The sequence below is a fragment of the Gossypium arboreum genome, chromosome 9 (genome assembly GCF_025698485.1).
Source record: "Gossypium arboreum isolate Shixiya-1 chromosome 9, ASM2569848v2, whole genome shotgun sequence".
Lineage (NCBI taxonomy): Eukaryota > Viridiplantae > Streptophyta > Magnoliopsida > Malvales > Malvaceae > Gossypium > Gossypium arboreum.
In genome coordinates, this window is record NC_069078.1 from 32,649,196 (window position 1) to 32,666,130 (window position 16,935).

The window sequence follows — 16,935 nt, forward strand, 5'->3', positions numbered from 1 at the left end:
GTGGCATAAAACTATTGGAAAGGGATACAGATGACGTGGCATCACTGTTTCATACAATCCTTTCCCATATTTCTACAGGTAGAATATTCCTAGCCTTATTATATAAACATAATCTAAACATTTTATTTATAACCGGATTATTTGTTCCCTTATTAATAAAATACTGGAATATATCAAGAAGATTGTTTATCACCTTAATATCTAAATAACTAATTTCTAGTTCTTCTCAATCTCGATATAAAATAGATTTTAATAATAAATATAAGCTTCTTGTTCTTTAATTGTTTTTTCAACTAAAAATTGTGAAATACTAGTAAGAGCTCTTCTGAAATTAGCTCTTTGCTCAGTAATATGGGTTTTTCATATTTCATTAATAAAATTATAATTCTGATGGTAAGCCTGAATTATCAAAATCTTTTATTTCCTGAATTCGTTGTGGTTTTAACAAATTTTCTATTGCACAAAACTTTTCTACTCCTTTTATTATTTCAGCATAACTAGCTTGATATGCTGAATTCGGATCTTGAGACCAAGGTAATTGACTTACCGGTTGTCGTTTAAATGATAATTGAGTTCTAACTAGTTGCCTAACCATTGGATATGGAATGTAATATCCTTAATTATGATAAAAAGATACTTGTTGAAGGTATTGTCACAAATCCTTGATTAGAATTTATTGATTTGAAAGTGTTCCCTTTGTTGAATCTTTTATGAACAGTAGTCCCGACTTTTTCTAGAAGTTGTTTACCTCTATCTATATGGCCTGCTAAGATAATCAGCAATAATATTCTCAGTTCCTTTTACATACAAAACTTCAAAATTAAAAGTACATAATTCATTATACCATCTAATTCTTCTAGGCACAGTTTCCAAACTTTTATTAGTAAAAAAATGTTTAACTGCTTGATTATTAGTTTTATGATAAATTTTTCAAGTGCTAAATATATAAGAAAAATTTTATTCCTTTCTTTATAGCTAATAATTCTTTTTCATATATAACATAATTAATTTCATTCGGTTAAAATTTTCCGAACTATATTTACATATTAATTATTCGTTATTTATTGTTCGCTTTTAAAATACAACCACAATGATTTTGTGAAGCATCTGTTTATAAAATTAATTTATTACCTTGTTTAGGTAAATCAACTTTTGCAATTTGATTGATTTCGTGTTTTAAATTTTTATAATTTTCAAGTCTGTTTTAGACTAGATAAAGGGTTATCCTTTTTAATTTTTCATATAACATACCTATTTTTTAGATAGGTTGGGAAATAAATTTCTTCCATAATTTATAATTCCTAGAAATTGTTGAATCTGCTTTTTATCTTCAATTTTTCAGAGAATTCTTTTATTTTTACTATAATATTATCTTGTAGTTTAAGACCATCTGTAGATAATTTTAATTCTAAAAATTCTATTTCTATTTTTTCTAGCTCTATTTTTTAGGACTTAGTATAATTCCATGTTTTATGAATTCTTTAGAAATGATATTTAAATGTTTTCTATGTAATTCTAATGTATCTGAAAATATTAAAATATCATCTATAAAACTACACGAAATTTTTATATTGATTAAATATAAAATTCATCCATCTTTGAAAGATTTGTGGTGCATTGCATAATCCAAATGGCATTATTTTCCATTGATGATGTCCATTAGGTGCACTAAAAGCTATTAAAGGTTAGGACTTTTCTATTAGCATGATTTGCCAAAATCTCGATTTACATTCAAATTTACTAAAATACTTTGTTTGCTTAGCTTGATTAATTAAAACATCTTTTCTTGGAATAAAATAACCATCAAAAATAATATTTTGATTTAATCTTTTATAATTAATGACCATTCTAGCTTTTCTTCTTTTTATTTTGGCATAATTTCTAACCATAAAGCTAGACTACAGTGTGGACTATTAGTTTTTCTATTAATCCTTTTTCTAATAATTCATTAATTTGTATGTCAAATTCATCTATATCTTGTTTAGTATAAATCATTGTTTTCACTCTAATAATTTTATTGGGATTTTCTAATTTAATATCACAATATCTAGGGCTTTTTGCCATAATTTTAATGGTTCTTCACTAAAATTATTATCTAATAGTTTAAACAACCAATAACTTGTTTCAAGTTGTTTAATTTGTTCTTTTCTTGGTGGTGTAATTTTTTATCACAAATAAATTTATGATTTTCTACTAATGGTATTTCTATAGAAGTTTTTCTACAGATAACATAATTAAATTTTATTAATAGAAAATGGAAAATGTTGATATATAAAATTATTACCTAATAATATGTCTCCATGCATTTTTTGAAAGCATAATATTTTAGGTAACACAAATCTTATATTATTTATGTAAATTGGTACGTTTCTAGCTTTATATTGAATTATGGTTTCGTTACCATCTATTCCTATGGCTTTTATTTGATGCTTCATAGGTTTTCATTTTTCTAAAGGAATGACATTTTTTCTGCAACTACTAGTTGTAGTTCCAGTATCTAGTAAAGCATGTAAAGAATATGTTTTATATTCTCTAAATTGAAATGTAATTTCAATATATGTGTAATATTTCCTGAATTGGAAATTCGAAAATGTAATTACATCACTTGTCCCCAATTTCATTTGTTGGAGTATTATTGAAGTTTGTATTTCTTCCATTCTAGTGTTTCTAGAAGATACAAAGTTTCCACTTGGTTCTGTGGGAAAACTAGGAATATGGACACTTGGTTCTGTGGGAAAAATAGGAATATGGACTATTATCATTCCTATTGGTGTTGTTGATGATATAGAACTTCTACTTGGATTTTTCTCATCTTCCTCTATTTGAATATTTGAGGGTAAAATCAAATTATCATTTGTATTTGTTATAATTGTACTTTTAAAATATAATTTATCAGCAGACGACACATATTCTATTGTTTTTACTAGTTTAGAAGTACTTGCACTATTTATCCTATCTATCATCTAATCTCTTGGTATTGATAAATCTTTTAAATGTAATAATTTTGACTGTATTTCAAGAGTGGTTTTATTAGGTTCAAAGAGTTCAATAATTTTATTATTAATTTCTTTGATTTCTACTTCCATTGTATTAGTATTTTCATTAATATAAGTCCAATTGATTGCTAGATCTTCAGCTAAATCATTAATTTCAGAATTTTTATCTGAATTCTAAGACAAACATTCTTCTATCATATGATCTATAATAGATATAAAGTAATTTGGTTTAACTTTAAATTCTATTACTCTGCATGCAAATTTGATTGAATTCCTCCAATAAGTGCTTTTATTGGATTTTCAAATCTTTTATTTAGTAAAATTACTATTATTGGTATATCATGACCTTTTCTAAACAATGCTCTTATAGTTATCATTATAATTTTAACTTGGGAATATTTCTTTTAGTCCTCTTAATTTTATCTTTATTAAATAGTGAGATTTCTATTAATCCACCTCTAGTGTCTTTGGCAACTATATTATCACTTATTTTTCTATATATCTTTGACACTATATTTTATATTTAGATATTTTATAAATTTCTTCTTTAGAAATATGATTTGTATTAATTTTTTCTATCATTTCATCAAAAAGTCTTTTTCTTCTCCGATTATAGTTCCTAATTTTATATCTTATTGTTCATTCTTTAAGAATTTCTTCTAATTGATTATTAGAACTGCTTCCTATATTAAACATAAATATATATTCTTCATCATCTATATCGAATCTGCTTTTGATATTAATTCATATAATATTTCCTTAGGATTTATTTCCTCTTTTGAACATATTTCTAAATCTTGTTCTTCAAGTATTTTAATAATTTTTCTTGCACTTTTTCTTTTATTAGGACAATTTGATGCTATATGATCTTCTTCATCACATATGAAACATGTACATTTTTGTTTTTAGGATTTTAGAAGTTTTCTTCTAATAAATCTTTTCTTTTATATTAACCGAATTTTTCATATTTCCTAGTTTCCATCGACTAGCTTATATCTTCTATTTTTCTTTTTATGTTTTTTATAAGTATTTGGACGTATTGATTTACATCCAAGTTCCTATTCGCTTTCTAGAATTTTTATACAATGTTTATTACTTAGTTTATGCTTAACTTGTTTAGAGGCCTTACTCTGTAAACAATAAATAGTTAGTATTTCTTTTGCAAAATTAATTCTATTTCCTATAGAATCTATGATTTTTATTCTATGCCGATATTTTAGTATGCTTTTCTAAATAAGAATTGTATTTTAATACAAGTCTCATCCCATGGTGGTGGTAATTTATGGAAATATTGGTTTTCCAGAAATTTATATTTTCATTTTTTAGTTTTTGATATTCATGAAAAATCTTTTAAAAATTCTTCTAGATATCTGATATCACATAATTTAATTTTTGACAATAAATAACTAGACTAACAATTTTAATCCTTTTTATCAGTATATCCACAAAATATTGTTTTTAGAATATAAGTTAATCCTTTTAATCAATCTTTGGGAGTTTGAATCTAGTTGGTTAACTGCCCTTTCTGTTCTTTTTCTTTTTCTGATTCTTCCCATCTTCTTAGTAATTGTAGAACATCTCCTTGAAATGTTCCAACAAAGTAATTTAAAAAATTTTCCTTTGACCACATGTTGTTAACAACTATAGTCAGAAACTGTGCCTAATCATCTATGGTTTTTTTCATAGTCTACTATAAGAATATTAGTTAGATTTAAATATATTCCTCATTGAGCAACATTTCTTTTATTTAGATCATCTATCCTATGTGGGGCTGGTTGAGTAGATGATTCTCCTAAATTTTTAGATTTTATTTCATTAGTAGCAATATTTTCGATTTGATTACCAAAAATTCTATTTGTAATTTCAACTTGTTCATAGTTTTTATGAAAAGATCTTAAACAATCAAAATTTTGAAGATCTGGCTCTAGTTTTCTTTTTCCATTGGTATCCATTGGTTTTGGTATTTCTATATTTTCTTCTTCATCTGTTGAAGTATTTTCTTCATCAGATTTGTAACCAGTAACATTTATATCTTCCAAGTTTATAGAATTATCAGAATTATTAAAACTACTACTACTACTACTGTCTGTAGTGTCATAGTTTAACATATAATGATAATTAAATAATACAAATAGGTCCTTATGTTTTTCATAAAGTTGTTTTATTAGTTTTAGATATTCTATTCTTTCATTTTTATCGATGTCTTAGTGAATTTATTCTTCCAATGTTCTATAAGTTGTTTATAGGATTGGAAATCATATTTTGTTGATAAGTATATTTTCTTTTTTTTTCAGATTTTTATGTCTTTTATTTTTGGAAGACGATTCTTCGAGGAAGTATCTTCTTCTCCGCAAAGTTAATATTATATTACTATTTCCATAATATAAATGTCCTAAATCTATTTCTTGTTCTATACTTTTATTAATAAGAACTTGTTCTAATTTATTATTAACTTCAGATAAGATATCTTTAGATTCGTTGTTCAAATCTAATTCAGAACTTCTCCTAAATTATTTATTTATTGTTCTATTTTGCATACTTTATTATATAACTTATGAAAATATATAGAAGTAATATCTATTAAACTATTAAAACCCTTACTAAGTGATGAAATGTTGTTTTCATTCTTAGAGTCAATATGCATGGCATGATTGCAAATTTTATCCTTATATAGGCAACCAGTTTCTTCCATGAAATTTATCTTAGATACCTAAAACCATTTGTTATCTTTATATTTTCTTACTTTAAAATGCTAATAGTCTCACCCAAAGATAAATAGGCTATAGTAAAATAGAATAATAGATATATGGATTTTAAGATAAACCAACATGAAATAAACAGAACTGAAAATAAGAGATAAGAACTTACAATGAATACTATGATACTATTTCTTTAAAAAACGTTACACTGAAGATACAGGAGATAATAGATAATTATACAAAATTTACAGAATGAAAATAATAGTAAGGGAAAGATTTTTACGAAGTAGAGGAGAATGGTGGATGAGAAATATGTTAGAGAAATTTTTTAAAACTAACTTCGATATATTGACGATGAAGCAGAAAGGTTTTCACCGGAGAACCTACAATCTCTTTGTCAAAGCTGATATATTCAATGTTTACAACTTTCAAGGCAAGGCAACAGCAATTTTAGAGGGTTCTCTAAAGTTCCTTCTCTTACTCTGACATGTAGATCTCTCCAGGTTTGTTTCTTGACAAACATGTAAGCTTTTATTTTTTCTATCAAAGCCTCCAAAAAAAAAAAGCAAAGTTATTTTTGGAGAAAGGTAAAAAGAGAGATTGAGATAATGACGATAGTGGCCGCGGGAATGCAGAAGGGAAAGATAAATTTTAAAAATTAAATTGAGAGAATTTGTAAATTTTTAAGATTATAACTAAATCAATATAATATATAAAAATTAAAATTAAATTTATTATCATACTGATTTTTTAATTGCTACTTCACCCCACCTTTAAAGATTTAATAGCACATAATGAAAATGAACCAAGAAAACAATCTCAATTAGTTAGGTAACCAAATTAAAACAATTGATAGTTGGGCCACCAACAAAGAAAAAGGGTAATAGGGTAATAGTCATGTGTACTGTGATGTAGTTTACCATAAAATAAATTACTGATTTAGTTCTGCAGAAACAGTGATGAAACATTACAGTAAAAGCTGAAGAGCCATTTTCTTAACTCTATCTGAGATTGCATTCTCTTTTCTAACAAACATAAAAAATGGATTAGAAACATTAAGCTGCCGCTTTCTGTTTCTTCGGCATCCGGTAGCCACCAACAACACAAGCATGGTCGCGCTCGAAAGGTTCAAGGGTGACTTGCTCAAAAGGCTTGAATTGCTCCTGTTGCAATTTCTTAACCTCATTCTGGAATACAGCCTCGGCGGGAACAGTGGAGTCGATGCAGTTTGCCTGAAAACAATCAGATGTCCATTCCAGTTTAAGACAACATTATGTACTGAAGGCTTCTAAACAAATTGAAGTCACATGAACTTCCCTGTCTCCAAAAAGTAATAAATTTCACATTTAAAATTCGAAATCCCAAGATTTTTCGAGCACTAACCTTAATTGAAATGACAAAATGACCACCAGCTTTCAGGAAATATGATGCATTCAAAGCCAAAATCCTAGCCTGCAAAAGGAAAAATCAATTACTAAGAAACAAAAAGAAAGCAAGAAGATAATGACTCAACTCATCTCCATCAGAAAAGGATATCAGATAAGTTGAGCAGGCTGGAGGCTTGCCAGTGGAAATAAAGAGCAATCAAAAGAGCACCAACGGAACTAATCTCCTTTTCAATTTTTAGCAATGCACATGGAAAGAAGAATGAAGAAATGAAAAGTAGTTTCTGAATACTAGTGTGAGAGACTGACATGTTTTAACAATGAAATAATTGAAAAATAACTTTAAAAGAAATGAATATACATTTATTACTGCTATTAAGAGAGTAAAGAAATTAATGCTTATTTTAAAACCAAAAAAAAAAAAGTTGGAAAAACTTTAGACAACATTATAGAAACATTCAAAGCATCTGAATCTCAGTATTGCACCATCCATGATGTCAAGGGGAATCCGAGCATCCATCACTTGCATAGTTATGAAGTCAACAAATAACAGAAAATGGTAAAAGAGTGAGGCAACCACACAAAAGTTTCATGGACGTACATCCAAAAGGAAGCATATTTAAATTTCAACTTCTTGTAGCCAAATATTTGTATCAGTATGGAAAAAGACCCGGAAATACAATATCCAGAAAAAAAGTATTCTAGAAAAATTAGCAAACTATTCAAAGTTAACAAATAAATATTGCATCAGAAACTCGAGTTTGCATCACTCATTATGTCTTGAAGGGGAATCCGAGTAGAGTTCATCATATGCATAGGCTAGTTAAAGCTACTTAGCAAATGTGAAGATAGAGTACTTGATGAAAACCAAAGAATAAAGAATAAACAAACACAAAGCCGAAGGAGAAAGAAACCAAACAAATTTACATACGCAGGATGCATATATGAATGATATAAACAGAGAGCACACAAGTGCAGGGTACACAATCAAGATCAGACTTCAGCACGATCTCAGGCTACAGTTAATATGGCAAAGAAGGAACTGATTTTTGCAATTCTTTTTCACTACTTGGAAAATCATAAATTGAAAAAAAGAAGAGCCACAAACACTCCCAAGCAAACCTGATCAGGCTGAGCAACATCAGAAAATATCACATCCACCATGCCAACTAGCATCCTATATTTAGCCGGATGCCTGGCATCTTCAATGATAGGTATAACATTTGTTCGCTTCTTAGCCATGTTTACCAAGTCTCTACCACTTCGGTGAGAAAATTCCACAGCATAAACCACCCCATTCTAACGAATAAACAGACAAAAATAAGCAACTTTGCAAGATGCATACAAACAAAGATAATGTTTAGAGCAATACTATACTTACAGGACCAACAACGTCAGATACATGAGAAACAGTAGTACCAGAAGCAGCTCCAAGGTAAAGAACCTTAGCACCAGGTTTCTTGATTAAACCACAATAATATCAAATTAGATAGGTTTTATGATGGATATATATAGGTATATTGAACAAAATTAAATTGATTGATGAAAGCTTACAATCCATATATTATCTACACCACCAAGAATCGCAGCTGCCAACTTAGATCGGAAAGGATTCCAAACCCTGTATTCAACTTGGGTCCCATCTTCATTCTGTTAAATCAAAGTTCTAAGACCCTCAATTTCTCATGGCAAAATTAATCACTCTTATCAACACAAGTCAAGTGGAAGAGCACAAAACCCAATTGGCTAAATACAGAGCAAATTCAATATATTTGTACTATCATGTAGCACAAAATATGATAAAGGAAATGGACTTGGTTAATAGAAAGACAAGATGACCTGAACAGCAATCCTTTTTTCATTGTAGACAGCTTCACCAGGGACCATATTCTTAGTAACAAGAGCATCTTCTTTACCCTTTGCAACAAAAACTCCCTCGTGTCTATGGGGCTCTACTATAACCTTGCTCCCACCTTTCATTCCACCTCTTCCTCCACGCCCTCTTCCTCCACTGCGGCCACCACGCCCACCACCTCGGGACTTCGTGGCACTGCCCCCTCTATCGCCACCTCTTCCACCACCACCTCTCCCTCTCCCTCCATCACCTCTGCCCCTAAACCCACCACCACCACCACGGCCTGCAAATAACCAAACTATTAGAAATACAAAAACGAGTCTCCAAGCAACTTTAGAAAAATAGACACACGGAGTAGTAAGCTGCTTCTTAGCTCCAAACTATTAAATGCATATGCTGCTTTAAATCAGAAAGAAAAAGAAGAGACAGGGTCACCTCTTGGAGGTCTCATCTCTGGGAGACTTTGGAACCAAAGAGAGCGAAATGAGGGAAACTAGAGAAACAGAGTGAGAAGCGAAGCAATGCTTGGAGGCAAATGTTAGGGCTTATACTTTATATACAACAAACTAGGGTTTATATGTAAAAAATGTAGGGTTTATTAAGGGCTAGTTGAGGCTGTAAAGTAAAAAAGATAAAAAGAAAAAATTAACTGAATATTTGGGTAAAAATATAAAATTATGATTTATTGTAATTCATTATTAATATTTTAATATATAAAAATAAATTAAATATTTTAAGTATTTAATATTAATTATTTATAAAATTTTGATTTAAATATATAAATAATACTTGTAATATTAAAACATAATTATTACAAATTCAAATATATAATGATATATATTTAAAATAAATTTCAATGAATAAGTAATTATATATTTAATATAAATGTTATATAAAAATATTAAATTATAAATAATAGTTAAAACCATCATTCTTTTTTGTTAGCCTAAAAATTAAGCACATTTTAAAAACACTTGTGAGAGTCTGTGGAAAGCCCTTCCTCTTGCAAACAATATAAGTGGGTCAAAAATATCAGAGCCCAAAGTCTTCATTCAATCATTTATGGATAGAAGACGTGGATTAAATCATTTATGTATTCTTTCTATATTTTGGTGATAATTAGATTGAGATCTTTCTATGAAGAAATTCCATGAGATGTAAAATAATCTAAGGTTGAAATTAAATGTAAAAGAAAAAAAAACAATATCATTCAACCTTTAATAAGAACACATTGATTATTTGAGAAAAGTGTAGTACAATTTTGGAAAATTGGTAGTATCCTTTTAACCTATTAAATCGATTACCACATGAATGAGAGAAAGAATAAGTAAAAGAAAAGTATTTGATTTTTATTAATATAATAAATAATAAATAATAAAAGGAAATTATTAGACTCTAAAATATCAAAAGGGTTTAAAGGAATTTTAAAAATCTCTACTAATGTTTTTTTTTTAACATTAAATATGGGAGTTTTATAACATTAGGACCTAAGCTAATAATCCATCCAATGGGTTCTAAAACAGTAAACAAACTAAAAAACAAAACTGAAAAACAAACTACTTCTACCTAGACCAAACAAAACAAAACTGTCCTAAAAAACCTAGTGTCTATTCTGATACCCCCAATGTCTAACTTCTCAAAAGACTAATATAACACCTCTAACCCGTACCCATTACCGGAATAGGGTTACGAAGTATTATCAGACTAATCTCATAAACAATCATACAATCAAAATTACAATTCTCATATCAATTAAAATACATATAATTATAATCATATAGTCTCTTTAACATGAGCCATCGAGGCCAAAAACAAGCATTAGAAGTGGTTCGGGACTAAACCGAGAACTCAGGAATTTTTTGGAAAAATATAGAAAATTTTTTAAAGTACAAGGAACACATGTCCGTGTGGCCCAACTGTGTGTCTCACACGGCTAAAGACACGCCTGTGTTACAGGCCATATGGACATTCGAAATGGTATCATATGGCCGTGTCCCAGCCCGTGTCCGACCTTGTGTAACTCCCTGACTTGGGTCACACGACCAACCACACGCCTGTGTGACTAGCCCGTGTACCCTTCAAAATAGCCTCACACGCCCATGTGTCAGGTAGTATGCTAGGCCGTGCTAAAACTATAAGGTATACTAACTTATGCCACACGGTCAAGTCACACGCCCGTGTTGGGCCATGTGGTGCATACTGACTTGGTTTCTAATTAAGTACCAGGGGACACACGGCTATGTCACCTGACCATGTGTCACACGCGGTTGAGACACATGCCCGTGTCTCTGTTCGTGTGGACAAAAATAGGTTATTTTCCAAGCCATCTTTCTCAACCAATCTTGTATTCACCTAAACAAACGAAATTGCATATGACCATACCTTCAATAGGCATTTAAACCCATCTAAACCAAGTTCAATTTATGCTATATCATTTCCAACAACCACAAGGCACTCAAGTATCACAATTAGTCATTCAGTTTCATACCAATTTCACATCTAAAAATCACCTAAATAGTCACTTTCAACTATGCATTATTTTGCCTAAAACCACAAGCATACCATATCTCAAAATCCAACTATTTGGTACTCAAAATACCAATCCACAACAAGCATTAACACAGCAATTTCCAACCACATATTAAAGAGCCATTTACACATTCACATATTCAAACATATTCCATGACAACCCAAATGTACATAAGATGAAAATAATCACATATATACATACTTATGCCAACATATGCCAAAATAAGCCAAATCACATGGCTATCAACATTGCAAACATATAAGGCATATTAATCACAACTCCTAAACATGCCATATAACCAAGTACACAAATTCAAAAGTACCAAAATGACAGCTTGATAGTGTGATGAGATCTCTGACAACTCCCAATCCGAGCAAGCTTCGAAATCACTATAAAATATGGAAAAGTAAATAGAGTAAGCTATAAAGCTTAGTAAGCTCATATGGTTAATAAATATAACTTACCATTGATTCACAAATTTAGTTATCTATAATAAAACATTACAATTTAACTTAATCACAAGGCTAATATATGTTCATCCACATAGTAGATAATGTAACTCACAAACTTCATAGATTTAATACTTATACGGTTTACGTACATACCTGCACTAATACATATCAATCTCTTACCATTTCATATCTTCAATATACCTGTTAAACCATTTGGAATAATATCAGATACTTGGGAATCTCGCACCCTAAGTGCTAATACATGGTCGAAACCATCTCAATCTCATATCTCATATAATGCTCACTCTCGAGCTATCAATGGGCCTGCTCACACAATCTAACGGTCAATACGTAATTACATGGTGTTGCTCACACAAGCTGAAAAAAATCCACAACACATGCCAAAAAACTTAGCCACCAGTAGAACTTACAGACCAGCACCCAAACTCAATAACCCCTAATGACATGTCATTTGTACCTTATCTATGCTAAGGTTCAACCGAGATTTCACATTTTTCAAATCTCTGTTGAACATTTTTGTAAGGTCGTATTCATTAACAGTTCAATTATAAAGTGTAACAGCCCGATGTAGGGCCTAGAAAGAATAGTGGTCTCGGGACCACAAATTCAGAGTCAAATAAATTATTTTATAATTATTTAGATGTTATAGCATGTTTTTAAGAGTGCTTGAAAAATTTGGTGAGTTAATTGTGACGTTGTAAGCCTAATTGTGAAAAAGGACTAAATCGCATAAAATACAAAAGTCCTATTTTGATAGCTAAAAGTGCCAAATAGCTAGAGAACCTAAATTGGAGGTCTTTAAAGGGCAATTATACCCTTTAGGGAGGCATGGTCGGCCATAGGAGACAAAGGTGGTCAAATTTTCAAAATTTGGTAAGTTAGGTGGCTTATTTTGACTAAAATAGGAGTAGATAAAGGAAAGATGATATCATCCCTTTTTCATCTTTTTTCTCCATAAAAAATCAGCCATTGAAGGGGGTTTGAAAGCTTAAAAATTTTAGCAACTTTTAATCATCACAAGTAAGTGACTTTGATAGTTTTTCTTGATGATTTTTACATTTTTGAGAACATTGAAGCATGAGCTTTCAAATGAGGGTACTATTTTTCAAAATGATTAAGAGTTTAGGGTTTTACCATGAAAATATTTTTAATGTTTGCTGAGTTTTTAAGGAAGAAAATGAGTCTTGGGTGCCTAACAAACAACTTTTGTGAAAGGTGTTAGCATGAAAACACCTAAAAGGACTATTTTGCATAAGTTGTAAAATAGATGATAAATGTGTGATATAGTGGGAATTTGGAGTTGCTATAAGAGTAAAAAGGGTTTGGCTAGACTTAAGATAAGAACAAATTCAATAAAATCAATTTTCGAGTCTAGGGGCAAAATGGTTATTTTACCAAAGATATGAATTTTCGATTGCCTAATTTTAATTAGTGACTAAATAAGTACATTTTGCTATTATAGATCAAGAAATACCGAATCTGAACCTAGACCGAGGGAAAGCCAAGTAAAACGACTAAATTGACTAGTCACCACATTTTGTAATCCGAGGTAAGTTGTATGTAAATAGTACAACTACATTAATAATATATGTATTTGAATTGTATTTAAATTATTATAGTATAAATTGCTTGATTGTGGAAATGAGAAAATGTGATGAGAATAGAGATAGTAGAATTCTCGATTGAACCTTAAGAAATAAATCGGATATTCATGCCATGACGTTTGGGTCACTTGTGTGAGCTAGTGTAAGACATGTCTGGGACATGCATCGGCCACATTATGAGAGCCAGTGTAAGACCATGTCTGGGACATGACATCGGCATTGAGACGAGTGCTAGTGTAAGACATGTCTGGGACATGCATCTGCCTCGAAACATAAGTCAGTGTAAGACATGTCTAAGACATGCATCGGCTACGAGATGTGTCAGTGTAAGACCATGTCTGGGACATGGCATCGGCACAGACATGCTAGAACTTGTGTAAGACCATGTCTGGGACATGACATCGGCACCTGACCCTGTGTTTGAGGCTAAATGAGTATCTGATAATGATCTAAATGGTTCAACGGTGAAAGTATGATTTCAAGTTAAAAAGGAAAGTATAACCGTGTTGCGAGTGCTACAGGTACCTATATGGTATGTATGAAATGTGAGCTCAATATATGCTATATGAGGTGTATTGATTATTGATGAGTAAGTTTTGCTTATGCCACTTGTGTATTATGATACTTGTTGATAAATGGTAAAGTTATATTGTATATTTATTTATATGCAACTTACTAAGCTTTATGCTTGCTCCCTCTCCTTTTTCATTTTTTTATGTGCCACCTATCTAGCTTAAGGACCAAAGGAAGTCAGAGATATCGATCATACTATTAATCAAAGCATTCGGTATAGTTTGATATATATTTTTGAATATGACATGTATAAGACTTAGACGTTACTATTTTTGTGTCATTGAGAACTGGCCAAATGTGTTGGCTGGGTTTGGAAACCCTTCATTTTGTATTAAGCCTTGAATGATGGCAAATATTCATTTTGATTTATGCAAATGAAGTTACTCTCATGAATGAGTAATTGCTTAATTGATATGTAGTCTATTGTGGCTGATTGGTTTAAATAAGTTATTCTTGTATTGGTTTGGTTACTTTTGTGTAGGTTGTGTAAGTAAAGGTGGCAAAAACGCTTGGTAAATAGCCTTGTATCGTCCACACGGGTAGACACATGGGCGTGTGTCTAGGCCGTGTGTGACACACGGTCTGCCCCATAGGGGTATAGTCCGGTCGTGTGTCCCTTGCACGTAAAAATATCAAGTCAGTATACATGGTAGTAAACACACGGGCAGAGACACGATCGTGTGTCTTAGCCGTGTGATGGACACAGCCTAGCACACGAGTGTGTGCCTTGGCCGTGTGACATTTTTGGGGATGCTGACATCAGAAATAGAATGTCCATGTTTTTGCACAGGGGCTAGGACACGGGCATGTGCCAGGCCGCGTGAAAACCCCTGTAGATGTGCATTTAGAAATAATTCCACACGGGTAGAGGACACGGGCGTGTCCCTGTATTGCTTAGGCAGTGTGTGCCACACGGGGTATCAACATGACCATGTTGAAATGGCCACATAGGTATTTCAACATGGTCATATTGCTCTTCTACACATGCGTGTGCCCTATTTTAAAGTCAAATTTTCTATAGATGGTTTATGGACCCGAGTTGATCTCGAATAGTTTTTAATGGTCGATTTAGAGCTCGTAGACCCATAATAAAAAGTTTAAAGTAGAAATTGAAAAAGTTCTAAATTGGACCAAGTCTTGGTGACTTGGGGAATGTTTGTGTGCATGAGATCGTGTTGGGTAATGCCTCTTATTTTGCTCCGGCGTGGGTTACGGGTATGGGTGTTACATTTAGTTGTATTAGAGCTATAGTTTAGTCGGTTCTAGGACTAACCTAGCGGGAGTACGAGTCTAGCTATACATGTCATAACTGTATATTGATAATGTGATGACTTTTGACAATTATAAACTATATTTTTTATATAGTAAATGGATCCTGATAGAGCCACGGCGGATGACGTAGAGAGTAATGTACTGGCTCTCGCCAAAGGGGCCGCGCTAGTTGAGAGTGAACCCGTGACTATGGGCCAAGGCAGAGGGGCTAGAGAAGCCTATCTCCGAATGATGGATGCTTGGTATACGGAGTTCGTTCGTGCAAATCCGAACACTCCACCTCCCCCACCTCCTCCGATTCCTCAGTATGCTCTGGTAGCTCCGTAAGGCATGGACTTGATCAGGAGGGAGAAGCCTCCAGTAGACAAGATTAGGAATCAATGGGCCAAGGAATTCTGGGCCAACTTAGATGATGACCTGGAGAAAGCAGAGTTTTGGTTAGAGAATACCATCAGGGTATTTGATGAATTCTCATGCACGCCTGAAGAGTGCGTGAAGTGTGCAATGTCACTCCTACGAGATTCGACTTATCAGTGGTGGAATACTCTCGTGTCCATTGTACCGAGAGAGAGGATCACTTGGGAATTCTTCCAGGAAGAATTCTGGAAAAAGTATATTAGCCATAGGTTCATAGATCAAAAGAGGAAGGAATTCCTATGTAACACCCTAAACTCGACCTAGACGTTATGACCGAATCTGGAGTGTCACATTAAAATGTTTTTTCAAAAAACTTTGTCTTATTAATAAATCTTGCTTGAAAGAGAAAATCCCATTTGTTTAATGCTAAAGTTAACTTAATTATTTGTTAACCATTTTAACCAGCCTTACTTTTAAAAACATGTTTATTGTAGAAGCATTTCAACAATGTTGCGAAAACATGATGTTATGAAAACATATATCATTTTAGAAAACCGCGCTCTGCTTTTAACAGAAATAAATCATAATAGTTAAAAACCCCAAAATGAAAAACTAGAAAATTAGAGAAAATGTCTTATTACATCAAAAACCTAAAGAGAAAGTAATTTAAGTAATGTAAAAGAAAATACGAATATTTAAAACTGATCATAGTGTGGCCACCTTTGAGTCCTCCCAAACGTCGAACCGCCTACTGAAGATTACCTAAAAAATTTAAAAGAGAGGGGGTGAGTTTACGAAAACTCAGTGTGAACAACCCTCATCGATCGTAAAGCATGCATCACATCAATTTGGGCCTAAGCCCATTATAATAACGGTGGCACTTGGGCCTGAGCCCATTTCACAATCAGAATGAGATTATGCAATGGACAAATACCCAACCAACCCTACACTCCGTATCCCGTCCAACCCTACACTCTTGATGTAGCACCGGTTGCGGCACTAACCAATTTCACGGCAAAACTACCAATCACATAATGGCTTTAAGCTGTTGATGGATTCACAGTCGTTAAGCGACCATACGACCCTAGCAAATCATATACTTCCTTAAAATCAATGATCCTATCCCCCATGTAGCATAATATCACATGAATGCAAACATATCATAAATGGCATACAATAACAATTATATAA

The 16,935-nt window shown here is 31.8% G+C and overlaps 1 protein-coding gene, 1 long non-coding RNA gene and 2 other non-coding genes across 4 annotated transcripts; 1 reads left to right on the forward strand and 3 right to left on the reverse strand.

The window, feature by feature from the left end:
* On the forward strand, positions 1–3,052 carry LOC128280817 (uncharacterized). Its single transcript, XR_008270994.1, has 2 exons — positions 1–78; positions 2,663–3,052. It is a non-coding gene; the product is annotated as an uncharacterized LOC128280817 (long non-coding RNA).
* Positions 3,053–6,610: 3,558 nt separating this feature from the next.
* Positions 6,611–9,523, reverse strand: LOC108454182 (rRNA 2'-O-methyltransferase fibrillarin 2-like). The gene is made up of 7 exons (XM_017752550.2): positions 9,371–9,523; positions 8,920–9,218; positions 8,635–8,730; positions 8,462–8,539; positions 8,203–8,379; positions 7,079–7,147; positions 6,611–6,927 (listed from the first exon to the last, which is right to left on the reverse strand). The coding sequence occupies exons 1-7, from the start codon at positions 9,384–9,386 to the stop codon at positions 6,751–6,753; spliced, it is 912 nt and encodes a 303-aa protein (XP_017608039.1). The 5' UTR covers positions 9,387–9,523; the 3' UTR covers positions 6,611–6,750.
* Positions 7,543–7,609, reverse strand: LOC128281328 (small nucleolar RNA snoR60). Its single transcript, XR_008271540.1, has one exon. It is a non-coding gene; the product is annotated as a small nucleolar RNA snoR60 (small nucleolar RNA).
* On the reverse strand, positions 7,824–7,896 carry LOC128281326 (small nucleolar RNA snoR60). Its single transcript, XR_008271538.1, has one exon. It is a non-coding gene; the product is annotated as a small nucleolar RNA snoR60 (small nucleolar RNA).
* Positions 9,524–16,935: the final 7,412 nt, after the last annotated feature.